Genomic DNA, 27620 nt, shown 5'->3' on the forward strand with positions numbered 1-27620 from the left:
GAAGGAGTTGGAATATTAAGAATACTGTGGACCAGGCACAGTGGCTAACACCGGTAATCCCAGCACTTTGGGAGGCTGAGGTGGGTGGATTGCCTGAGGTCAGGAGTTCAAGACCAGTCTGGCCAACATGGTGAAACCCCGTCTCTACTGAAAATACATAAATTAGCTGGGCATGGTGGCAGGCCCCCATAATCCCAACTACTTGGGAGGCTGAGGCAGGAGGATCACTTGAACCTGGGAGGCAGAGGTTGCAGTGAGCTGAGATCGCGCCTTTACACTCCAGCCTGGGTGACAAAAGCAAAACTCCATCTCAAAAAAAAAAAAAAAAAAAATACTGTGAGGCCAGACAAAAAGATACTTTCCTTGTGAGACACACAAAAGGATCCAGGAGGAAAGGGAGACGGGACAGGGACTGTGAGGTGCCAGCTCCTCAACGGGTGGTTCAGTGTGGGTATCTCAGTGTGTGTGCTGGACCAGCGTGGGATCCTCATCAGTCTTCCCTTAATACTACACTTAGCAAAGTTCTCTTCTGAAAATATCAGTTAAGGGGCGCCAAGGGAGAGATTCCTGTTTATATTTAAGCCAGAGATTTAAAGGATGCACCCCGAGGAGATTCAGGGGCACACAATTTGGAGACTGGCTGTTTTTTTTGAGATGGAGTTTCACTCTTATTGCCCAGTCTGAAGTGCAATGGCACAATCTTGGCTCACCGCAACCTCTGCCTCTTGGGTTCAAGCGATTCTCCGGCCTCAGCCTCCTGAGTAGCTGAGATTACAGGCATGCGACACCATACCCGGCTAATTTTGTATTTTTAGTAGAGATGGGGTTTCTCCATGTTGGTCAGGCTGGTCTCAAACTCCCGACCTCAGGTTATCCACCCGCCTCGCCCTCCCAAAGTGCTGGGATTACAGGCATGAGCCACCATTCCCGGCTGAGATTGGCTTTTTAGCCATCCCTCCGTGCCTGGAAATCCTGTGGCCTAAATTCTTTTGTGATAAAACTAAAGAGAGTTATGGGTTTTATTTTTAATAAGTAATATTATTTCTATTTCTTTACATACTCATTCACAGACAACATGAAAAGGGTACCAAAAAAAAAAAAAAAAAAGTCTGCCTTGTCTAGAATTTCAGACATGCTCTGTCTCCCCACCTCCCCCATCCCAGGGATACCTCATCTTCCAGCTCCTCCCCCACCTATGGACCACCTGCCACCGCAGAGCTGTGTCATCCAGAATGCAGGCATGATCTGAGAGTTCCAGTCATCAAGGTTATCTGATCACATGCAAAGCAGGTATGAGGGAGAAGAGTACTATGGCTAGAAAATAATATGAAATTTTCAAAATAGGTCTAATTTGTACTTGAACAGAAAATTCAAATTCTTTTGGCAAATGCTTCCGAGCGTCATCAGACACACATCTGACTGTCCACGTGGCCCCAGCAAGACAGAATCTTCAAAGCTGATGCAAACTTGGGTGACAGGCAATCATGACGCCATGGTCATGTGCACAGGCCGCAGGATATTGGGCTCAGGATGCTGTTGCCAGCTTTGAGTGCAGATAAAATAATGGGGTTTCCTTTTCAAGTCTTAACCAACAGGAATACTGTGAAGAACGCCATGAATGGTCACAGGGCACAGGGCATCTCAGATAAGAAGCCCCTTGCAGGAAAACACCGACAGCCACGGTGTGCCCGATTACAGGTACACTTCTCAAACACAGAGCCCATCATGAACAGCACAGTGCCAAGAGCCAGAACTGGCTTCTGAGCCACAAACCCTCCTTCCTGGCTCCAGATAGGAATGGAAGCTTCACAAGGATTGTCACGAAAGAGCGTTTGATTGAGGAGCTACCAGGGGCCGCCCCAGGACTGAATGACTTCCATCCCTCATTTAAACCTTGCAACAATGCCTCAACAGAAGTATGACCAACTCCATGTTCTAAATGAGGAGATCAAAGTTTAAGAAGGCGAAATAAGCCAACTATTTTCTAGGAAGACACAAGTGGTAAGAAGTAGAGCAAAGATTTGAACACGAGTCAGTCGGACTCCATGGGACAACATTGTCTTGTAGACTCCGCACTGGAAGAGATAAGACAGTGTCAGGTTCAACCTTGTCCTTTACTGATGAGAAACCCAAAGCCCAGAGATGCAAGAGCCTGCCTCACGTTCACGTGTGAGCAGTAAGGAGACACCCACGTGACTCTGCTGGGTGTGCTGCTGCCCAGGGAAGCCTGGGAGCCATTGACTGCAACCTGGCTCTGGCAGCCAAGGCTGAAGTGCAGCTGAGGCTCTGGCTGTACAAACAGCACATGACGCTGCTTCCTTTTGCACAGGCTCCTCATCCTGGGAGACGCGTTGCTCCCTATTAGCTGACCGGCCTGGCTCTGTCCGCAGAGGACACACTAGGTTTGTTTCTTCACCAACTGTTGTGTGCTGTGTGTTTGGAACAGGTCTACAGCAGGGATAGGGTGTCTATGAGTCAGCAACTACACAACAAACAAGCTGAAATTCAGTCGCTAACAACAAAATAAGCATTTGTTTTTTTTTTTTTTTTTGAGAGGGAGTCTCGCTCTGTCACCCAGGCTGGAGCGCAGTAGCATGATCTCAGCTCACTGCAAGCTCTGCCTCCCAGGTTCACACCATTCTCCTGCCTCAGCCTCCTGAGTAGCTGGGACTACAGGCGCCCGCCACCACGCCCAGCAAATTTTTGTATTTTTAGTAGAGACGGGGTTTCGTCATGTTGGTCAGGCTGGTCTCCAACTCCTGACCTCAGGTGATCCACCAGCCTCGGCCTCCCAAATTGCTGAGATTACAGGCGTGGCTGCGTGCGGGTTGACTGGGCTTGGCTCCTGAATGCAGGTTGGATTTAGACCTGCTTTATGTAGATTCACTCTGGTGACCAAACGGAAGGGACAGAGCTGCCCTAGGCAAGCTCTTTGAGCAGCAGATGATGGGTGCACAGGCTTGGCATGTTCCAGGTCAAGGAAAGCCACATATTAGTGGTCAGGGAAGCACACGCCATCCACTGAGGGGTAAATGATGGGGAACAAGGAGGCAGGGGGAACAGTGGTAAGGTGAGCTCTGCAGCCCTTTCGAGCTCTGAGTCTCTGGGATTCTGTTGACTTTGGTAAAATGCTACGACCATTAGATCACAATTTAAATCACTCCCACAAATCCAGACATTTGTAGTCCCTAGGCAAAATCTTCTGTCTGGTCCCCACATTAATTCTATTTGATCCATAGTGGATGGGACTGCACCACACTTCCAAAAACAATCCTTCTTCCAACCTTAGTGCCTGACTCTAGGCCTTCAGCACAGACTGATGGTTTGCTAATGGCAATCACAAAGTCGAAAAATGTTCATGTTTCTTTTCTTCTTTGCTGCTGGCATGATCATGACAATGAAAATGATGACAATGATAAGTTGGTTTGGTTTGTTTTTGTTTTTTAAATATATTATCCCCATAAAAACTAAAAGACTAGAAATGTGTTTAGATGGCACAGAATGACAAAATGCTGAACCTAAGTGCAAGCTTCAAAAACTGAGACTGAAAGATGAGGTGACATGACTGCCTTTCAATGTCAAAGGGAATTCCAGGCGTAACTAATGCACTGACCAGACCCGTCCATTTTAGAAGCAAAGATCCAGAACCCAGCTCGGGTCTACATACACGTGTAAAATCTCAGCGTGTTCTGCGGGCAGTGAATTCAGTACTTCAATGACAGGTTTTGAACATGGCAGATAAAAGCAGACAAGTCGTTCCTACTTCAACTTCAGAGGAGGCTGTTCTCAGGTCCTGGAGATCAGATCTGTCTTTCAAAGGGCAAGTGGGAGGAAACTCAAAGCTCAGGACAAATGGGAGCAACAGGAAAAGCCGATGCTGAGCAGCCACGTCCCCTGCAGAATCCCAGGGCTCTCTGTCACTCAGCCTCTGCACGCCTTTATGTTCTCTCTTGCTGATTTCAAGAGCAGATACATTTCTAACATATAAATGTAATGTAAGTCCAGTTATGATCCCAATAATGCATCTGAGGGATAATTGAATAAAATGATTTTAAAGTCTATATGGTAACATATAAACCTGGCCTGAGAATAGCCAAGAAAATACAAAAAGGAAGAACATTGAGAAAAGACCTGTTTTACTAAATTAAAGAGCCATATTGCATTTATATAGAAATAGATGTATAAATCAGTGGTATGAACATTTTTGGATGTAGACCCTAGTATAATGAGAATGTCAGAAATGACAAAGGTAATAGTCTAATTCAGTAAGGAAATATAGAAGAAGAGCCCCATCTTACATCAAGTATAAAAATTAATTCCACATGGATTAAGCATCTACATTTAAAAATAAAAATAAATTCTCACGATAAAACAACGGGAAAGAGAAGTTCAGGCTAACTAAAATCAAAGAAATGCAAATTAAAATAATGACTATAATTCTGACTGGTATGTTAGCATATATTAAGCTTTTTTATTATACTCAAAGTTGGCAAACATTTGGAAATTAGTAACTACCAAACACTTGTGTTAGGAATGAATTTGACAGAATCGTTGGAAATGTAATATGGCAATAAGCATTAAACATTTAACTGTGCATATTCTTTTGACCTAGAAATTTCACTTGTTCTATAAGCAAGAAATTGTAATAATTTCAATACATGTTCATAGATTGTAACAAATCTACCACTCTGCTGAGAGGTGTTGTTAGTGGGGGAGGCTGTGCACGTGGGGACAGGGGTATACGGGAACTTTGTAGTTTCCACTAAATCTTGCTATAAACCTAAAGCTGCTCTAAAAACATTCTATAAAAAAAACAAATAAAATTCTTGTAAGAAAGTCTAGGATTCTGAGGTGGGGGTGGGGGTGGGGGATGAAGGAATAACACCTTATTAACCATGGCTACAAGCCTAGAATTTATTTAGGGAAAAAAAAGGACAATAGAAATATCTGGTTGTATAAAAACTGAAAACATTTTAATGGCAAAATATGGAACTATAACAAAACAAAAAGAAAATGATATATTTGGAAAATATATTTGTATTGCAGAAGACAAAGAGCTGATAAATTATTAATTAATTCTACAGATGTTTTGAGCATCTTTATGACAGGTTCTATCCAGGAACTGGGAATACAATAGTGAACAAAACAGCCAAGTCCCAGCCCTCAGGTGCCAGGCCCTATTTTAAGGGTTATACATTATTGTCGGTTGAACTGCTTACCCCAAAAGATATAATAAGGTCTCAATCCTGGTTCCAGTGAATGTAACCTTTAATGGAGCTGGGGTCTTTTCAGTTCGAATCAAGTTAAGATGAAGTTGTACTGGATGAGAGTAGTTCCTCACCCAATGACTGGTGTCCTTAGAACAAGAGGGAAATTTGGACAGAGGCACACAGAGAGGAGAGCATGATGTGAAGACATGCAGACAAAGAAGAAAGAGACCAAAGAGGCCACGTGGAGCCAGAGGCAGAGGCTGGAGTAACGCAGCTACAGGCCAAGGGATGCCGGATGGCAGGCAGCCATTGGGAGCTGGGAGAAACAATGAAGGGTGCTCCCCAGAGCCAGCAAATGAGAGCATGGGTCTGCTGACACCTTGATTCCAAACTTCTGGCTTGGAGAACTGTGAAAAAACACACTTTTATTGTTTTAAGCTACCCAGTGTATGGTGATTTGTTGTAACTGCCCTAGGAAACTATTAGTTTCCCTAACCCTAACCCTATTAGGAAACTATTAGTTTCCTAAGGCTGTTGTAACAAATATATGTTGTAATAAATATATATATTAACAAATATAAATATGTATCATATGTATATTATATATATCCTCATTTAATCCTTCTAACAATCCAATGATGTAGCTACTACTATTATCTCCATTTTAGGAATAAGGAAGCTGAGGCTGAGGGGTGTGCCCACAGGCACACAGTTATTAAGAAGCAGAGCTGAGCTATTCACAACAGCAAAGGTGTGGAATCAACCTAGGTGCCCACTGATGGTGGACTGGATTAAGAAAATGTGGTACATACACACCATGGAATACTACACAGCCATAAAAAAGAATGAAATCATGTCCTTTGCACAACATGGATGCAGCTGGAGGCCATTATCCTAAGAGAATTGACACAGGAACAGAAAACCAAATACTGCATGTTCTCACTGATGAGTGGGAGCTAAGCATTGGGTACACAGACACAATGATGAGAATAACAGATACTGGGGACTACTAGAGTGGGGAGGGAGAAAGTGGGGTGTGGGCTGAAAAACCACCTGTTGGGTACTACGCTCACTACCTGGGTGGTGGGATTATTCATGTCCCAAACCTCAGCATTCTGCAAAATACCCACATAACAAACCAGCATGTGTATTCTTTGAATCTAAATTTAAATGTTGAAATCATTGTAAATAATAATAATAATGAAGAAGAAGAATCTGCTTCTTGAGCCCTGGCAGCCTGGCTCCAGAGTCAACATTTTTAGCCATAATACTATGATACTTTATCAAATTGATTCATGCATTTGAAAAATACTTATTGAGCAATTATGATGTGCTAGGCACTGATTTAGATGCTAGAAATAGGGCAGAGGATGAGAAAGACAAAGCTCCCCATCCCCGCCAAGCTTACACGTTAGTGAGGAGTGACTTGTGACTACAGGGGAAAGAGTGTCCTCAGGAGAGAACCAGGCTTGAGTTGGTGCGAACGAGCCAATGCCCAGAGAAGAGCTTTGGGAGGTGGAAGAATAGAAGACAGGGTCAGATTAAGAGGGATACAGAGCCCGAGGGGGAAAAAAGTCCCTGGGCTGAGAACCCAGAAAGTGAGGGAGGAACTGGGAGTCCTGGGATTCTTGTGACAGCAGAGATAAATAACGATGTCCATCACAAGCAAATAGGTTTTATAAATTGACAAGAGGGCAAAGGATGTAAATAGGCAACTCAAAGAAGAACAAATCACAGTGGCAAATAATAATAATAAATTCACGAGTCAGAAAAAAAATGCAAATTAAAGTTTAAATGAGTTACCATTTTAAAACCATAAGACCAGCAAAAATTTAAAAAGCTATAATGCCTATTGCTTATAAAGGTCCAGAGAAAAAGATACTGTCATACACAGCCACTAGAAATGTGAAACATTACAGTATTTTTTAAAAAGCAAATAGATAACATGTTTAAAAATGTTTTAAAAAATCTTCAACCAACAGTCTTACTCCTGGCATCCATTCCATACAAATAAAAGCATCAGTATGTAAGGACACATAGAGAAAGATTGTTTAAAGAGGAAAAAGTTTTAAAAATAAAAGAAATGAATGCCCATCAAAAAGAGAATGGCTAATGTTCTGCTTGTTGGAATATCTTGCAGATTTATGCTTCCACTGAGAACAAATGAAAAAGACAGAAAAAATGCATCAAAACATCTGTTTGAAGCATAAGAGAGCTGTGGAGGCAATCAGAACCCAGAGGGACAAAAATCTGAGAGAAGGGTGAAGCTGGAGGAGAGTGAGCCATTTGCTAATCTGGGAGCAGGGCAAGGGGCTCAGGACTGGGGCAGATGGCCCAGGCAGGCAGAGAAACAAGTAAGGTATGTGAGGAGCTCAGGAAACTGGAGAGAACAAAAGGAGAGACCCAAATGACTGGATTCTTAGTGAGAAAGAAAAAGAAGAAACATGCCCAATACTCTGCCCCTTTTCCTCTCAAAGTATTTGCTGAATTCTTAAGTTGTGTGGGGCAGAAGACTAAGTAGGTTGGAAGCCTCTGAGAAGCCAAAGGGATTTTTTGGTCACCTTGTGGTCCTGAGGAAACAAGGACTGGAGTTCAGGACCTCCTGGAGGGGAAGGGGCAGGGCTCAGAGAATAACCCAGTAATACGGTTTGGCTGTGTCCCCACCCAAATCTTATCTTGAATTCCCATGTGTTTTGGGAGGCACCTGGTGGGAGGTAATTGAATCATGGGGGGAGGTCTTTCCCGTGCTGTTCTTGTGATATTGAATAGGTCTCAAGAGATCTGACAGTTTTAAAAAGAGGCATTCCCCTGCACAAGCTCTCTCTCATTTACTGCCTGCAGCCATCCATGTAAGATGAGACTTGCTCCTCCTTGCCTTCTGCCATGATTGTGAGGCTTCCCTAGCCACATGGAACTCTAAGTCCAGTTAAACTTCTTTCTTTTATAAATTGCTCAGTCTTGGGTATGTCTTTATCAGCAGCATGAAAATGATCTAATACAGTAAAGTGGCACCAGTAGAGTGGGGCATTGCTGAAAAGATACCTGAAAATGTGGAAGTGACTTTGGAGCTGGATAACAGGCAGAGGTTGAAACAGTTTGGAGGGCTCATAAGAAGATAGGAAAATGTGGGAAAGTTTGGAAATTCCTAGAGACTTGTTGAATGGCTTTGACAAAAATGCTAATAGTGACAGAACAATAAGGTCCAGGCTGAGGGGGTCTCAGATGGAGATGAGGAACTTGTTGGGAACTGGAGCAAAGGTGACTTGTTACATTTTAGCAAAAAGACTGGCAGCATTTTGCCTCTGCCCTAGAGATTTGTGGAACTTTGAACTTGAGAGAGATGATTTAGGGTATCTGGCAGAAGAAATTTCTAAAAAGCAAAGCATTCAAGAGGTGACTTGGGTGCTGTTAAAAGCATTCAGTTATATAAGGGAAGCAGAGTATAAAACTTCAGAAAATTTGCAGCCTGACAATGTGATAGAAAAGAAAACCCCATTTTCTGAGCAGAAATTCAAGCTGGTGGCAGAAATGGGCATAAGTAACAAGGAGGTGTATATTAATCCCCAAGACAATGGCGAAAATGTCTCCAGGGCATGTCAGAGGTCTTCACAGCAACCTCTCCCATCACAGGCCTGGAGGTCTAGGAGGAAAAAGCAGTTTCATAGGCCGGGCCCAGGGTCCCTGAGCTGTATGCAGCCTAGGGACTTGGTGCCCTGCATCCCAGCAGCTCCAGCCATGGCTGAAAGGGGCCAATTTAGAGCTTGGGCCGTAGCTTCAGAGGGTCCAAGCCTCAAGCCTTGGCAGCTTCCACATGGTGTTGAGCCTGTGAGTGCACAGAAGTCAAGAACTGAGGTTTGGGAACCTCTGCCTAGATTTCAGAAGATCTATGGAAACGCCTGGATGTCTAAGCAGAAGTTTGCTGCAGGGGCAGGGCTCTCATAGACAACCTCTGCTAGGGCAGTGCAGAAGGGAAATGTGGGGGCAGGGCCCCCACACAGAGTTCCTACTGGGGCACTGCCTAGTGGAGCTGTGAGAAGAGGGCCACCATCCTCCAGACCCCAGAATGGTAGATCCACTGAAAGCCTGGACCATGCTCCTGGAAAAGCTGCAGACACTCAATGTCAGCCCATGAAAGCAGCCAGGAGGGAGGCTGTGCCCTGTAAAGCCACAAGGGCAGAGCTGCCCAAGACCACGGGAACCCACCTCTTGCATCAGTGTGACCTGGATGTGAGACATGGAGTCAAAGGAGATCATTTTGGAGCTTTAAGATTTGACCGCCCCACTGGATTTCAGACTTGCATGGGGCCTATAGCCCATTTGTTTTGGCCAATTTCTCCCATTTTGAATGGCTGTATTTACCCAATGCCTGTACCCTCATTGTATCTAGGAAGCAACTAACTTGCTTTTGATTTTACAGGCTCATAGGCAGAAGGGACTTGCCTTGTCCTGGATGAGACTTTGGACTATGGACTTTTGAGTTAATGCTGAAATGAGTTAAGACTTTGGGGGACTATTGGGAAGGCATGACTGGTTTTGAAATGTGAGGACATGAGATTTAGAAGGGGCCAGGGGCAGAATGATATGGTTTAGCTGTGTCCCCACCCAAATCTCATCTTGAATTCCCATATGTTTGGGAGGGACCTGGTGGGAGGTAATTGAATCATGGGGGCAAGTCTTTCCTGTGCTGTTCTCTTGATGGTGAATAAGTCACATGAGATCTGATGGTTTTAAAAGGAGGCATTCTCCTGCACAAGCTCTCTCATTTTTTGCCTGCCACCATGCACATAAGATGTGACTTGTTCCTTCTCGCCTTCCACCATGATTGTGAGGCTTCCCCAGCCACATGGAACTGTAAGTCCAATTAAGCCTCTTTCTTTTGTAAATTGTTCAGTCTTGGGTATGTCTTCATCAGCAGTGTGAAAACGGACTGATACACCCAGACTCTGAGTTAGAGCTTTCGAAGTTTTATGCCCTAGGAGCAGGAGTAGTTAAAAAAACAAATGCTAACAGCCTTGCCAAAATTCAGTCCAGCCTCAAATCCACCAGTCCCTTATTGAACTATGGTTATCAGTCCCCACTCTATCTGCCTAGCAAAGCAGAGGATGATCTATTATCCAGAGCCTCTTAATTTTCTTAATAAATAATATTTGACATTCAATAAAAATCTACCTGGCATTCCAAGAGACAGAAACATATAACCCAATATCCAGAAAGAAAAAAAAAACAGACAATAGAAACAGATCTACAGGTGATCCAGATATTGGAAATACCAGAAAAAAAAGCTATGAATATGTTTAAGAGAATACAGGAGTATATTGAGACAAAAGAAGAAAAAACACATATAAGAAATATGTTAAAAATAACCTAATGAGCATCCCACCACTGAAAAATATAATACTAAAATTAAGAATTCTGTGAGTACAATTAACCACAGATTGAAAAATGCAGAACATGGGATTAGCAAACTGGAAGGCAGGTCAATAGGAAATGCTGGGACTGAAGCACTGAAAGAAAAAAAGATGGAAACTACACAAAAGAGTGACAGAGGCATGTGGGATCCTGGAAAGGAGTCCAGGGAGGGAGGACAGAATGCGCATAAACAACAGGAGAGGAGGCAGTGGCTGAGAATTTGTCACAACTGATAAAACACATTAACCTACAGATACAAGAAGAACTGCAAACTCCAGCAGGATTCATATAAAGAAAGCTGCACTGAGACTCATCCTAGTATGACTGCTGAAATCCAAAGACAGAGGAAAATCTTAAGAGCTGCTAGAGAAAAAAAAAGACACATTATACCCAATAAGATACATGGTTGATTTATCAACAAAACTGATAGAAAACATAGACCATGGAACGGTATCTTTAAAATGCCAGAAGAAAATGATTGCCAACCTAGAATGTTTTTCCCAGCTAAAATATTTTTTAAAATAAGGGTGGACTTTTTGCTTTCAGCTCTGACATGTAAACAGCTTGGAAGTCATCATTCCCATCCTTACAACAAGAAAAAAGACAAACTGCAAATTAATGACGTTTCATAGAACCATCAGAGAAACATAAAATCTGGAGAGAGAAATGAAGACAGAGAATAACAGCCATGATCGGCTTACCTGGAGCAGAAGCCACTGAGACCAGAAACTGGTAGGGATACCTAAGAGGTAATTTTGACAAATTGCTGGAGGCTGAGTGTGAATTAGCTTGAGAGGGAGTGATTTCTAGCGGCCCTGTCTTTGGAGGAAGGGGCAGGGGGAGGGCACACTTTCATGGGCTTTCATGCCAGGAGTCCCATCAGGTTCTCAAGGCGAATATCCCTAAAAATCCCCTTGTGTTTCAAACTCAGGCAAATTAAAGCCAAAGTATGTAGAAGTAAGTAGAAATAAAGAAATAATAAAGATAAAAGTAAAAATCAGTGAAGTAGAATATAGGCAAACAACAGAGGAAATCAATGAAACCACAGCTTGTTTTAGAAAAAGATCAATAAAAGTGATAAACCTTTAGCTAGACAAGTCACGAAACAAACAAAATATTTTAAAATTACCAATCAGAAGCAGAAAAGGGAAAAATCATTAAGGATATTATACCTATTTAAAGGATAATGAGGCATGAGTCCATTCTAATATGAATAAATAGTTGCATAAGTTAGGAAGTGGAAGAAAAGAGACAAATATCCCATGCAAAAGGATTCCAAATAACGCCTGTTGTTGTGGCTTGAAAGAGCTGGAGCATTGTAACTCTCCACTTCTTCCCTGAGGGCTGTGCATCATGGATTTCTTCCAAAGAAGAAAATATTTCCAATATGGAAGAGAGAGGGGAGAAAAGGAATAACCTGACAGTAGTGAAACCTCTGCCAGGTGACAAAGTCAGGGAACACACTTCAGCCAGTGACAGGTTCAGCACCAACAGTGATGAGTCATATTAATAGCAGGTGCCCTTGACAAGACGTGATGAGAAGGGCACCCGCCTCTGTGGTCTTCCTTCCAAAAACACATTACCCAGTCTAATCATGAGAAAAATATCACACGAATCCCAAATGAGGGATGCTCTACAAAATATCTGATCAGTAATCCTCAGAACTGTCAAGGCCATCAAAAACAAGGCAAGTCTAGGAAACTCTCACAGCCAAGGGGAGCCTCAGGAGACATGAAGACTCAATAGAATGTGATACCCTAGATACGATCCTAGACAGGAAAAGGACATGAAGCGAAGAGGTAAGGAAACGTGAAGAAACCAGGGACACTTGGAGAGTGTTGCCAGTACATTTGCATTTAAAGTACAAAAGGGAGGTCTTTAGGCAGAATTTAAAAATAAATCCAGGTGCAAACACAAAACGTGAGATGGAAAGAAGAGCAGCAAGAGTAAATATGTAGATTCATTTGACAAATTATTTACCACATGAAATAATAATAATGCCTCGTGAGATTTAAAATACATGTAAGGCCAGGCGCTGTGGCTCACGCCTATAATCTCAGCACTTTGGGAGGCTGAGCCGGGCAGATCACCTGAGGTCAGGAGTTCGAGACCAGCCTGGCTAACATAGTGAAACCCCATCTCTACTAAAAATACAAAATTAGCTGGGCGTGGTGGCAGGCACCTGTAATCCCAGCTACTTGGGAGGCTGAGGCAGGAGAACTGCTTGAACCTGGGAGGCGGAGGTTGTAGTGAGCTGAGATCATGGCCACTGCATTCCAGCCTGGGCAACAGAGCAAGACTCTGTCTCAAAAGTAAATGAATAAATAAAATACATGTAAAATTAAAATGCAAAACAACTATCACACAAAAGAGAAGAGGGGCTAAAGGGAGTATTTTAAAAACCTAGCATTGTTAGGGAAGTGGTGAACAATGATTTATATTTGACGACAGTAACGCAGGCTGCGTGTCACAGTCTCTCATGCAGCTTCCATGAGACTAATATAAGAATGAATCAACTCATAAGCTAATAGAGAGGAAAATGAAATAACGCAACAGAGTGAGACCTTGTCTCAAAAAGAAAAAAAAAAGTTGGATAATCCTAAAAGAAGGCAAAAAGGACAGAAGAAGAAACATGAGACAGCCGGGTCAAATAGAAAAAAATAAAAACATTACAATGATAGATATAAAGCCAACTATATAGATAATTAAATACGTATAGAACGGACCAAATACTTCAAGTGGAAGACTCAGACTATCAGACTGTATTTTTTTTAATTGGCTATATGCTGCCCACAAGAGACTTGCTCTCAATAAGTAAACAGATAGTTTGAAAGCAAAAGGATAGAAAAGGGTACGCCATGTGAACACTCCTCAAAAGAAAGCCAAAGTGACTACATTATTATCAGATGACATAGGTCTGAAGGCAAATGGCATTCCTCTGCGTCAAGAGAGTTATGTCCTAATGATAAAGGGAACAATTCATGGGAAGTTTTAATAAATTCTAAATTTACTTGTACCCAGTAATTAGCTTCAAAGTGAATAATTCAACAGTCAACAGAATGAAGAAAGGATCTCACTAGACAAACCTACATTCGGATGGAAGACCTCAACACACTTCACTCATCACTTAATAGAGTGAGCCCACAAAAACGTGGTAAGGGGCCGGGTGCAGTGGCTCACGCCTGTAATCTCAGCACTTTGGGAGGCCGAGGCGGGTGGATCACCTGACGTCAAGAGTTTGATACCAGCCTGACTAACATGGTGAAACCTTGTCTCTACTAAAACTACAAAATTAGCCAGGTGTGGTGGCATATGCCTGTAATCCCAGCTACTCGGGAGGCTGAGACAGGAGAATCGCTTGAACCCAGGAGGCGGAGATTTGCAGTGAGCCGAGATTGCTGCCATTGCACTCCAGCCTGGGCAACAAGAGCAAAATGCTGTCTGAAAAAAAAAAAAAAAAGAAAGAAAATTTTAAAAAATGTGGTAAGCATATAGAAGTTCTGAAGAACACAATTAATAAAATGAACCCAACTGACATGCTGTTATGGACCGCATAATGGCATTTTGGTCAGCAGTGGACCATATACCACAGTGATGCCATAAGATTATATCATATTTGTTCTGTACCTTTTCTATGTTTAGATACACAAATACTTATCATTGAATTACAATGGCCTACACTGTGCAGTACAATACCATGCTGTACAGATCAGTAGCCTGAAAGCAATAGGTTATACCACATAGCTTAGCTGTGTAGGAGGCTATAGCACCTAGGTTTGTTGTAACCACACTCTAGGATATCTGCACAACAACCAAATCGCCTAACAATGCGTTTCTCAGAATGTGTCCCTGTCATTAAACCGCATATGACTGAAGGTAGGAAACTGAGCCTCCAGTGGCAGAGAACACACGTTCTTTTCCAGCGTTTATGAGACATTTCTCAAAATTGATGACCAGGCATGGTGGCTCACACCTATAATCCCAGTACGCGGGAGGCTGAGGCAAGCGGATCCCTTGAGCCCAGGAGTTCAAGACCAGCCTGCACAACATGGGGAAACCCTGTTTCTACAAAAACACACACACACAAAAATTAGCCAGGTGTGGTGGCATGCACCTGTAGTCCCAGCTACTCAGGAAGCTGAGGTGGGAGGATCGCTTCAGCCCCGGAGGTGGAGGCTATAGTGTGTTGCGATGGCACCACTGCCCTCCGGTCTGGGTTACAGAGAGAGACCCTGTCCTCCCATCCCCCAAAATGACTATACGTGTTAGGTCATAATCCACACCTCAGCATATTTCAAAGGATAGACTGAAGTCATTTAGACTTTAGAACCTATTCTCCGATCACAATGGCATCAACTTTAAAATCAATCATTAAAAAAAAACCTAGAAAATCCCAACTGTTTTGGAAATTAAATAGACTTTAAAAATAAACCATTAGAAAAAGAAAACAATCACAAGGACAATTATAAAACATTTTGAATGAAATGATATTGAAAAGATAGTATACCAAAACCTATATTAATGTGGCTAAACCTGTTCAAGCACTTACAGGGAAATGGAGAGCCACAACTTCATATACTAGAGAAATAAAGGCTGAAAATCAATGGTCTAAATTTCTAATTTTCAAGAAATTAGAAAAAGAAGAGCAAACTAAATTCAAATTAAGTAGAAGGAAGAAAATAATCAATATAACAGCAAAATTCATGAAATGTAAAACGCATATACAACAGAAAAAAATGACAACACAAATAAAGTTGTGATTTTGAAAAGACTAACAAAACTGACAGACCTCGACGTCTGCCTCTGGATAGGATGGAGCAACTTATAGCAAGCAAACATTCCCAATTAAAACAACCAGAAAAGCCCACTTGATTACAAAAGTAATATTTTAAAAGGCATCTAAGGCCAGGCGAGGTGGCTCATGTCTGTAATCCCAGCACTTTGGGAGGCTGAGGCCGGTGGATCACCTGAGGTCGGGAGTTCGAGACCAGCCTGGCCAACATGGTGAAACCCCGTCTCTACTAGAAATACAAAAATTATCCAGGTGTGGTGGCGGGCACCTGTAATCCCAGCTATTTGGGAGGCTGAGGCAGGAGAATCACTTGAACCTGGGTGGGGGCGGAGTTTGCAGTGAGTAGAGATCATGCCACTTCACTCCAGCCTGGGCGACGGAGCAAAACTCCATCTCAAAAAATAAAATAAAATAAAATAATAAAATAAAATAAAACAAAAGGCATCAGAGAGCAATGAGGACTAAAGGGAGTAAAACTCCAAGGCGGGGGAACCTTTCAGAGACGACCTAGGGATGTGTGAACAGCTGGTGATTGTCGGGGTGGACATTAAACAGAGAAATTGGGTTGGTCCAGGCAGAGGCCACTCCCGCACTGTGAGTTATGTGGCCCTGGAGTGGCAAAATTGGAGACCCGAGTGGGCCCAAGTCATGACTGGTTTCCCTTTGCAGACAGGAGCCGAACTCTGCAAGGATGGAAGTCCACACACTTTCGTGGTACGCAGGGGATTGAAGCCCAGGGAGGAAGGCCCTGAGAACACAAAAATGAGCACCTGGAGAGCCCTGGAGGAGGGGTCAGATGAGGCTGCGGCTGCTTTCACCCTCAGGGAACGCGCCCTTCGGGCCACAGCTGGATGCCAAGAGAATCTGGCCATGGCCTCAGCGGAATGGCATTGCTGGAGGATGGAGGAGTAAGTAACAACTTCTGAAGGTTGTGTGGGGCTTGGACTGACAAAACTGAAGATGTGAGGGACCTCCAACACAAAGCTGGTCATCCCCTTAAAATATCCACAGAATTAAGAGGCTGTTTGGAACAGGAAGCTCAAGAACTAAACCTATTCACTCCTCCCCCAACACACACCAGCTGCCCTCAGTAATGTGAGGCTGTCACCGGTTTCTCTAGGTGTTTCCTCAGTCCCTGAACAAGGATGGAGAACCTTTGCTCTGTGTGCTGAACCTGACTAGGCCTCACAGCAAGCCTCAGGAACTCCCACTGTGCCGACAGCAGCCAAAACACAGTGATGTCAGAGGCCCTTGCCTGTGGTACCCCTAATCCAGCACATGCGGGAGAAAACTCCGTGAGGATTTCTTGTGCACTCTCTCTGGGTCTCTGGTGCTGTGTGGGTGTATCTGTGACTCTTACTGTTTGTCCCTTTTATTATTCTCTTATTTTTGTGTTTTTCCCCCTCACATAACTGATGTGATACATAACAAAGAGCTTTGAGAATATGTTTCCTTTACCAGAGCTATATGTTCCTAACAGAAGATTTACAACCAGAGGAATACAAATATTTAATATTTGACTTAAAAAAAAATCTAATTCAGCTGGGCGTGGTGGCTCACACCTGTAATCCCAGCACTTTCGGAGGCTGAGGTGGGTGGCTCACTTGAGCCCAGGTGTTTGTGACCAGCCTGGGCAATATAGTGAGACCTCATCTCTACAAAATAATGTAAAAATTATCCGGGTGTGGTGGTGCATGCCCGTGGTCCCAGCTACTCAGGAGGCTAAGGTGGCAGGATTGCTTGAGCCTGGGAGGTCGAGGCTGCAGTGAGCCCTGATCATGCCACTGCATTCCAGCCTGGGTGATAGGGTGATACCCTGTCTCAAAAAAAAAAAAAATCTAATTCACTCCGTTACCATAATCATTTAGTTTGCTTATCCCACCAAGAGTTACGAGCTGACCAACTGTGTTCATGGGGCATGTTTTAGATTGGGTCTGTGTCCCCAAGGTGGGAAAGAATATTTGAGGGGAATTCATGGTAGTGAGTAAAGAGCAGGCAAATTCTCTGGATATGTGAGTTTCATCAGCAGCCGAAGGGAGGAAGTGCTCTGCACAGAGGAAGAAGGAAAGCACATCTCGGGCTAAGCCAGGTGAGATGTCCCTGCCTTACAGCAGGCACAGGAGAAAGGAGCTGATATCTGGGACACAGGGTTGGGCTGTTCCAGACTCCGGCTCCCTACTGCATGTCTCAGGGGCCCTGAGCAAGCTTGCTGATGAGCTCTGCAGCTCCGCGTCGGTCTCCAGAGGCCGAGGTGGGGTCTCCAGAGGTGGTACTAAGAACAACAGTGAGCTGAACAATGTCCAATGTGTTCACAGAGAATGAAGAAATCAGACACAGCCAATTACAAGAAGCTGGGATGATCAAGCTGTCCTCAAATTCCTGATAGATTGTACAGCTCAATTAGTCTAATGACTCAATTAAACTAATCTTAGCCCGTGTGTCGTTGGGTATTTTGTCATGTTATGTTCCCCGTGGGTCACTGGCCCAAAGCAACAAAATCATTTCCCCTGGTGTCAGAAACTGCACCTTCTGCTACATCCCCATTCCCCACGTGCCTGGTGCCATGCTAAGTGTACAATAGGCACCTCAAAATGCCTACTGAGAGAGAGGGTGGCAGACAGCTACATTTGCCCACCTGATACATAGTTCCTCCTTCTCCCATGGGAACACAACCTTGCTTTTTCCATACTAGTAATGCACCCAGCCCCCAATTTTTGTATATAGATATAAAATAAGTATACACATTTATATATTTATAAAATTATATACTTATAATTATATATATATATATTTTCCAACCCCCCTTATAGATAGGTATGGCCACATAACACAGTCCTGGTCAATACAATGTGAGTGGAAACTTCCGGGAGGAGTATCTAAGAAAGAACTTTTAAAAAAGAAAGACCTGGCTGGCTCAAGCGCCTTGCCCTTCACTTCTCCCCATCTTTGTGCCCGAAACATCTGGAGTGGCTGGTGCTCTGGCAGCTAGCCTGCATGCATGAAGAATGTACCTGGAGCTGTGGAAAGCTAAAAGCAACCAGGGTGTCTGATAACATGCTGCACTGGCCCTGTAGCAGCAATATCTGGACTCCTGTTCTCAGAGACAAAAATAAACACCTCTCTTATTTAAACCACTGTTTTGTGGGTTTTCTGCTAATTCAACATATGAAGAAAAGGGAGAGGGGAAGAGAAACGATTCAGAGAAAGAATATAAAGGTTCCAGATCACCCTAAAGTTTTCTGCCAACTTCACCAGTTCTTACTTGATATTTACATAAAATGACACATTTAAAAATATACCAGAGTCAGCTGGGTGCAGTGGCTCACATCTGTAATCCCAGCACTTTGGGAAGCCAACACAGGAGGATTTCTTGAGCCCAGGAGTTCAAGAGTGGCCGGGGCAACATAGTGAGACCTCATCTCTATAAAAAAAATTTTAAAAATTATTCAGGCCTGGTGGCATGCACTGTAGTTCCAGCTACTTGGGAAGCTGCAGTGGGAGGATCACTTCAGCCCAGGAGATTGAGGCTGCAGTGAGCGTGATTGCACCACTGCACTCCAGCCTGGGTGACAAAGTGAGATCTTGCCTCTAAATAAATAAATAAATAAAATGCAAAAGTCAAAGAGGGCCATTTTCTTTGGTGGAGAAGTTCAGAACATCGTTATGTTAAGTGTCAAAGGACAGACCATGAGGTGAATGGTCAGAGCAACGAAAGGAGACAGGGTTGGCTGGGCGCGGTGGCTCACGCTTGTAATCCCAGCACTTTGGGAGGCCGAGGCGGGCGGATCACGAGGTCAGGAGATCGAGACCACGGTGAAACCCCGTCTCTACTAAAAATACAAAAAATTAGCCGGGCGTGGTGGCGGGCGCCTGTAGTCCCAGCTACTCGGAGAGGCTGAGGCAGGAGAATGGCGTGAACCCGGGAGGTGGAGCTTGCAGTGAGCCGAGATTGCGCCACTGCACTCCAGCATGGGCGACAGAGCGAGACTCCGTCTCAAAAAAAAAAAAAAAAAAAAAAAAAAAAAAAAAAAAAAAAAAAAAAAAAAAAAAAAAAAGAAAAGAAAAGAAAGGAGACAGGGTTTCCTGGGAGAGGGAATCCGCATCACAGGGTTGCTGTGAGAAATGATTCCAACTACCCAGAACAGCTCTAGACAATTCCAGAAAGAATAGCGCCCTTCTCCTTGCCCTCCTCATGGTAGGTATCACACATCCAACCATGGAAAGCACATGGTGTTCATCCACCCCTAGTGAGCTCTGCCTCCACCAGGAGGCATGCATCCACTCAGCATGCTGTCCTGCTAATTCACATGAATCAGAAGCTCTGCCATGTCCTATAGTAAACAGGAAAGAGGAGAGAAGACAAAGTCTTATTGATAGTTAATAAATATAGTTCATAGAGTTGGCTGGGCATGGCAGCACGCCTGTAATCCCAGCACTCTGGGAGGCCGAGGCAGGTGGATCACCTGAGGTCAGGAGTTCGAGACCAGCCTGACCAATATGGTGAAAACCAGTCTCTACTAAAAATACAAAAATTAGCCAGGCATGGTTAGCCAATATGGTAAAAACCTGTCTACTAAAAATATAAAAATTAGCCAGGCGCCTGTAGTCCCAGCTACTCAGGAGGCTGAGATAGGAAAATTGCTTGAACCCAGGAGGCAGAGGTTGCAGTGAGCCAAGATTGCGCCACTGCACTCCAGCCTGGGTGACAGAGTGAGACTCCATATCAAAATAATAATAATAATAATAATAATAATTTATAGAGTAGACAGAATCTTTCTGGCCACAATGGTGAGGACTCATGACAGTGATCTCAGCAGCAACAATGCAGGGACTTGGATCTAGGGACCCACAGGGCCCCATCCACCTGCAGACTCTATTTCTGCCATTCTCCCTAATTGATCCGGGGTAGGCAGCCACTCTCTGCCATGGCACAGGGAAGGAGATGGCTGGTGGGAATAAATAATTAGCACTTCTAATTTACAGTATGAGGTTACCAGCCAACATCTAAGTGCAGCCTCTGTTTAAATGATGAACAACCAGGAGGCATGCGTCCACTCAGCATGCTGTCCTGCTAATTCACATGAATCAGAAGCTCTGCCATGTCTTATAGTAAACAGGAAAGAGGAGAGAAGACAAAGACGCATGCTCAGGCAGGCAACCTGAAGTTTGTGACACAGACCTTCACTCCTACTTCCTCAGGGACAAACCTTCACAACCATTTTGCTATACTAATTGGGGTTACACACAAGATGTAGGGGAAGAGGAGGGCAAGAACATTGTATATCCATGACCAAAAGGACAGGAAGAATTAAAAAGCATTGTTATTAAAATTAATGTCCTTCTCACTAAACTCTGAGGCCAGATACTACCTTGAAACACACGGCCATCAATTACTTAGCAAACCCGGTCTACCCAGCAAGCCAGAATTATGCCAGAATTACACCGGGTAAGCCTCTACTACACGCAGCAAGCCTGCGGTACATCCTGCAAGCCTGTTCACATCCAGCAAGCCTATCTCACACCTGCCAGGCCCACATTACACCCAGCAAGGGTCTGAGTCTGACACAGACAGACATGAATTCAAGTCCAAGTTCTTGAACAGCTTAACAGCTGAACAACACTGAGCCAGTATCATAGGTCCTAAGCTTTGGTCTCCTTGTTTGTGAAATGCATATACTCTATACTTACAGGCTTCCTGTGAGGAGCAGAAATAACATATGTAAAGCAAATTCCACATACCTGAATACTGGAGGGCTCAGTCCATGGTAGGTGCAGCTATCAACATCATCGTTATTATCCCAGCAATGATGATCATCATCATTGTAATTACTATTGCTGTTATTGCCATTACAAAATTACTATTGTCCTTTATACTTAAAGCTCTCTTGAGAAGTCAATTCCAAAGGCTTCCGCACCAGTGAAATTCGACATTCCCAAGCCTTTATCATCTGGAAGCCTTACATCCGGTCTAACCTAAATCCTTTCTTTCCACTGTATAAGCCCATGATATTTCTAGCTCTGATTTCACCAGTAGTAGAAAAAAGCCATTTACCCTGATCTATAAACAATCTCTGCCAGTAACGATGACAATTTATATTTACATAATGCTTTATAGCTTATGAAGTGCAAACCCAGGTCCATAGTAGCCTGACTGTTGAAAATCACCCCACAGTTCTTGAACTTCAAAGATGGAGACAAGAGGACTTTCCCAAAGGTTAAACCAAACAAATCACTAGGAGGAAAACCAGTGCAAACTGGCCTGTGTTCACAGCAAATTGATTGTTACTTTTCATGATAAAACACAACATATTAGTTTGTTATGGTCTGAATGTTTGTGTCTCCCCCAAATTCATATGTTTAGACCCTAACTTCCAATGTGAATGGGATTAGAGCCCATATAAAAGAAACCCCAGAGAGCTCTCTTGCCCTCTTGCTGCCGTGAGAAGTCTGCAGTGTACCACCCAGAAGACGGCCCTTGCCAGAGCCCCAGCATGCTGGCACCTGAGCCTGGACTTCCAGCCTCCGGAATTGTGAGAGAGAAATTTCCACGATCTGCAAGCCACCGAGTCCATGGTACTTTGGTAAAGCTGCCCAAACTGGCTACGGCAAAGTCCTTGCTGGGTTTCTGCTTTTCCTTTCTCCTCCCTGTGGGCATGCCTTCAGGCAGCAGGGAGGTCTCTGCAAAGCCCACAGATAGGCAAGAGGAAGGGGTAGGAGCAGGCTGGTTGCCACCATGGACCTTCAGGGTCGGCCAGCACCCAGAGTAATTCATGGGGCAGAGAAGAGCACAGGGGTTGAAGGGCACTGGCCCAGACAGGTGTAGGAACCAGCTTCACATGTGGGAATGCCCACGTCCATCAGTCCTCAGGGTGGCATTCATTTAGGGCTGCACTGGGGATGCCAAGTACTCTTCACATTCATTCATTCAATACATGCTCAGTGGGCCCTACTATGTGCAAAGCACTTGGGGAGCAGCACTACACAAAAGAGATCAAATGTCAACCTTTGGAGCATATTTTATAATACGGGAGGGCAAGCAAACAGACAGAATGCAGAAACAAATGAGAGATGTGGTGAGTGCCGTGCAATACACGACACAGGTGCTGTGGACAGGAAACAAGATGGAGGAGGTGAAGGTGAGGAGGGTGGACTGCATTTGCAATGGGAATGTCAGGGTCACCTTGGTGGAGGAAGAGCAGTTGAACAGAGACTTGAAGGAGGCGAGGGGAAAGCCATGCAGTTACCCAAGGAGCCGCAATCTTGGCAGAGGGCATGGCCAGTGCCAAGGAAGAGCCAGCCTGTGTCTGAGGAGAGAGGAAGCTGATGTGGCTGGAGTTTCTTGAGCAAGGGGAGGATGACCAGAACTGAGGTCAGGGAGGTGGTTGGACCATGCAGGGTCTCCTAGGCCAGGCTTGGGCCCTGGTTTGTGTTTGAGGAGCCCTCGGTGGGCTCCAGTGAGGGGTTGCTCTGGCTGCTGGGTTGACAATGAACTGTGGCATGGCCAGGGTGGAAGCAGGGAGGCAGTGAAGGGGCTGCTGTGATAATCACATGGGAGATGCTGGGGGGAGCAGTGGAGTGGGGTCATCTATTCTGGAACTATCTGGAAGGGAGCCAACAGGCTTTGTTGGTGAATTGGATGTGGGTACAAGAGGAAGAGGAGACTCAGTAAAGACGACTAGATTCTAGGCCTGAGCAACTGGGAAAAAAAGGTTGTCTTTGACTGAGAACAGGAAGGATGTGGACGGAGCGGCCTCTCTTTGGCTGTGCCCACATGGAGAAGGCAGGTAGACAGGTAGGTGCATGAGACTGACATTCAGGAGTTGCTCTGGGACATGAACTCAGGAGACGCTGGTTTATCAATGGCAGGTACAACCGGAAGCCAGAAGAACCTGCAACTGAGCTGATGACCCAAAGTTGTTCTCAGGTGACAGAAGGATGGGCCAGGTAAGGAGCTGCTCTTGGACTCAGATCACAGGTGTTAGTCTCTGCCTTACCACCATCTACTGCCACTTCTCTAAGATAGTCACCTTCCACTCTGAAAAACCAGGGGCAGACTAGGGATTATTAGTTTCCCGCGAATTTGTGAACTCACTTTAAGAATCAAGAATGCAGAGCATTGTGAGAGTTCAAGCTCATTATGCATTATGGGCAAGGACCCGTGCCACGTAGCTCAGGGTGAAATAAAATCTAGGACAAAGGGCCCTGCATGGGCAGGGATGGAGGGAGTCAGATTGGCACTCATTTAGTTTTCAGCCCCTGAAATTCAGCTCCCATGACTACCACTCACTCCATTGAAACTGCTCTCATCAAAATCATCAATGACTGGTTATCAGCCACCTGGTCCCCAAATCAGAAATCTGGGAATGTCTTTAAACATTTCCTCTGCCTTATTCCCTTCTTTCTTTCTTTTTGAGACTGAGTCTTGCTCTGTCACCCAGGCTGGTGCGGCACAATCTCAGCTCACTGCAACTTCCACCTCCTGGGTTCCAGCAATTCTCCCGCCTCAGCCTCCTGAGTACCTGGGATTACAGGCATGCGTGACCACACCTGGCTAATTTTTGTATTTTTAGTAGAGATGGGGTTTTACCACGTTGGCTAGGCTGGTCTTGAACTCCTGACCTCACGTGATCCAACTGCCTTGGCCTCCCAAAGTTCTGGGATTACAGGCATGAGCCACTGCACCTAGCCTACTCCCTTATGTCTTATGCCCTATCCCTCACTTCTTATCCTCAACTCCTTATTTCTGAGTCCTTCTTGAATCTATTCTCCTGGCTCTCCCCATATGCTCATACAACAAAGGACCTCCATGTCTTGTCTTGTTCTGGCTGGGGAGGGGAGAGGGTCTGGACTATTTCAGTAGCTACCTAATCCCATTTCTGTGCCTCTAGCCCTGCTCCGTCCTCCAGTCCATGCTCCTCCGTGATGCTGCATTCTGGAGGCTTAGAAATAAGACCCATAAAAAGCCCATTCCAATGCCCGGCAGTGGGGCAGGCACTGGATGAAGGGGCCACTAATGTAATTATTCTCTTCTTGGAAATATATTTCATTGCCTTCTTCTAAATTTGTCCACATGGACACTGCTACATATTAACTGAAATGCTTTCCTTAAAAATAGCTGAGGATGATTAGCTAGAGGGATCGTAATAGGAATTTTAAGCAATCATTTAAATTAATTCCTGAGAAGTCTATGCAGAACCCTTCAAGCTGAGCCCTTTCTGGCAGAAACTCACCAGTTCCCATAAGCACACGCAAATCAGCACTCTGAGTTTCCCATATTTCACTGCCAGATTGTTGTTTTTTTTTTCTTTTTCATTCTAGAGGAACAAACCACAGCTCTGTGATTGGAAACTCTCCACGGGCAGGCAGGGGCCGGAGTGGCTTTGTACTCCCACCCGCAGGCTGCCCCATGATGCACAGTGCCAGGTATGGAGCAGATAGCCAAACCGCATCAAAAAATGCTTCTGATATGTAAAAGTTTAAATATCAAAAGCTGGCCACATCCATATTGAAAGTATTCTCTAAGAAATGTGCCAATGACAATTTTTTGGCCAAAAAAAAAAAAATCCTTTTAAATTGTTGAAAGATGCCTAGAAATGGATCTGCTGTGTCCTGGGATAAGCCATTGTCCTTTAAAGTATGTTAGTATAAGAAAACAACTGAACTTCTGCAGGAAAGAAACGAAGAGAAGCCCATTCTCCTACCTTCTTAAAGTCATGCACATTAATTTTTCCATTAGGCTCCTTGCTGAAGTCAAGCAATCTTTTTTTGAATGCCGGGTCCTGCTGCTGTATACACTTTTTGAATTTTTCAATCACTTCTTCTGTGGTCATCTTCTTGGTCAGGGTGGTTTTATCCTCCATGGGCTTGGTTCTAAAATCACAAGCAGGCATTTAGAGCCGGTGTCAACTGCCACAGGCAGGGTGCTTCCTCCAGACTGCAGCCATTCCCATGTAACCCATGACAGTAAGGTTTCCCATCCTCGGTTCACTAGCTGGGAAGGGCGGAGTGACTCAGGGGCTTCTTACCCTCCCCTGGCTGGTAGGTTCCAGGGCCAGAACTGGAGGTCCCCAGGACAGTGTCCAAGTGAAAGCCCGTGTACAGTGGCAGGCTGGGGACAGGGGAACTTGAAGGGAGAGAATATTATGGTCCTCGAGATTTTCAATTATGCTTTGAGCTGGCCGAAGGTGGCATGTGACCGGGCACACAGGGTTGAAAAAGGATATTTTTTGTGAAGTGGAAAAATTTAAAGTCAGAGCCCATTAGAAAGCTTTAAATGAAATAAATAGGCTGTTTTGTGGTAACTAGATCAAGGAAGTCATCAAACATCCATGGAAATGAAGGGAAGTCCACAGTTACTCCATAAATCAACTTGATTTATAAAATACAAATTGAATGTGCTGTTCTGTGAGTCTCAGCGTGGATGTGTCTGAGCGTGTGGGCGTGGGTGTTCGGAGGACAGTTATTTCCTCAGCTCTCTGGAAGTCTCTTGGGCCCCATATTTTTGAGGAAAAAAAAGCCCTGAGACAGTCACGGAGAATGGACTTCTATTCCTTCCCCACTGCATCTCTTGATTTTTAAGAGCTCTCTGGGAAAGCTACATTTTATGAAATGTTTAATTGCCATTGCTTCTTTCACCAGTTTTAGGAAGCAAACGTATCTTATCATGGAATATTTAACCCATCTCTTGAAATACCATCTTTATGCCCATTTATAAAGCTGCTACTACTGAAAAGCCCAGGTATTCAAATTTAATTAGCATATCATTAAAATATTCCCATTGATCTTCACTTAAGAACTTTTTAAAAGGGCTATGACAAAGTGAAGTCTGCTGAATAGTTCTACATTTTACCTTTCATTATGAATTTATTATAAGCTATGAATGAGCAAGTTAAAATAATATCTTTTCATTAAACTAAACCTATATTTTTTAAATGAAGAAGAGCTAGAATATTCATCGGGCTAATTTTTTATAGATTTACTAAGTATGTTTTATTGTTACAATTCAATTTGGAAATCAGTTTAGCCATTCTATCATTCATATTAAAAAATGTTAACTGGTTTAATGGATGTGTGTTGCAATAAATATTAAATAGTGGTAAGGAATCTAAGTTTCTGGAAGAGAGTAAATGTGAATGCAGGTATGTAATAGAGAAGTTACAGACTGTCTCTGGGAGTCAGGAGTCCCGGATTCTTGACCCAGGCCAGCCACTAAGTTTGTGAGCCAAGTCCCCAAACCTCTCAGACATCAGTGTTTTCATTTCTAAATTTAAAAGGTAAATTCAATAATTCCTAAGATCTCTGCTTGCTCTAAAATTCCCTGACTCTAATTACTGTCTTTCTAGTGTGCCAGCTTTCTTATTTATAAAATGAAATATTAAAATACTCAGTCAACAAATAGTTACTAAATACCTATTCCATGACAGACACTGTGGTTTTGATATGTGCATTCATTTTGCTTAATTTTACCTCTCAGAAAGATCTGGCTGCTGCTGTTCATCTTTTTGTAAATGTTCACTTAACAGCTGATCCTTTGGAACAAGAACTGGAGAGACAGTGGGTGGGCCATCAATTCCTATGCGTGCCAAAAGTTTCTTGTAAAGGATTCTTCCTGAACCAATGTCCTGAATCTTACTGCAGAGTCTGAATTTTAAAAAATAATTAAAACACACTCAGTAGAGTAATTAAAGCAGAAAAGACTGACCCTGCCAAGTGTTGGTGAAGATGCAAGTAACTACAACTTTCATCCACTGCTGGTGGGAATGTAAAATGGTACAACCACTCTATTCTTAGGCATTTACCAAAGAGAAATGAAAATGTGTGTCTACACAAATATATACAGCTTTATTTGTAACAGCCAAACATTACACATACAGCTTTATTGGTAATAGCCAGAAACTAGAAACAAACCATATGCCTATCAAGAGATGAATGTATACACAAACTATGGTAAACCCATTCAATGGAATACTACTCAGCAGTGAAAAGGAAAGAACTGTTGGTATATATAAAACAAAATGAATGAACCACAAAATTGTTATGCTTGGTGAATAAAGCCAGACAAAAAAGAGAATATCTTGTTTGCTTCCATTTACATAAAGTCCTAGAAAACACAAAGTAATCTATCATGAAAGAGAGCTGATCAGTGGTTTCGTGGCGTGGGAGGATGGAGTGATGATGAATTGCTAAAGGGCATATGGAAGATTTTTGGG

At 43.8% G+C, this 27620-nt stretch overlaps 1 protein-coding gene across 11 annotated transcripts in view; it reads right to left on the bottom strand.

Annotated features, from left to right (window-relative positions):
• Window positions 1-27620, bottom strand: part of EFCAB6 (EF-hand calcium binding domain 6) — a 296553-nt gene that overhangs the window by 116293 nt on the left and 152640 nt on the right. For all 11 annotated transcript variants that reach the window (XM_058431306.1, XM_058431310.1, XM_032138757.2 and 8 more), the window contains 2 exons: window positions 26878-27051; window positions 25113-25281 (listed from right to left, as the gene is read on the bottom strand). In XM_058431306.1, coding sequence (XP_058287289.1) covers window positions 25113-25281; window positions 26878-27051 — 343 coding nt within the window. The remainder of the gene's footprint in view (window positions 1-25112; window positions 25282-26877; window positions 27052-27620) is intronic.

The sequence above is a fragment of the Hylobates moloch genome, unplaced genomic scaffold (assembly GCF_009828535.3).
Source record: "Hylobates moloch isolate HMO894 unplaced genomic scaffold, HMol_V3 SCAFFOLD_19, whole genome shotgun sequence".
NCBI lineage: Eukaryota > Metazoa > Chordata > Mammalia > Primates > Hylobatidae > Hylobates > Hylobates moloch.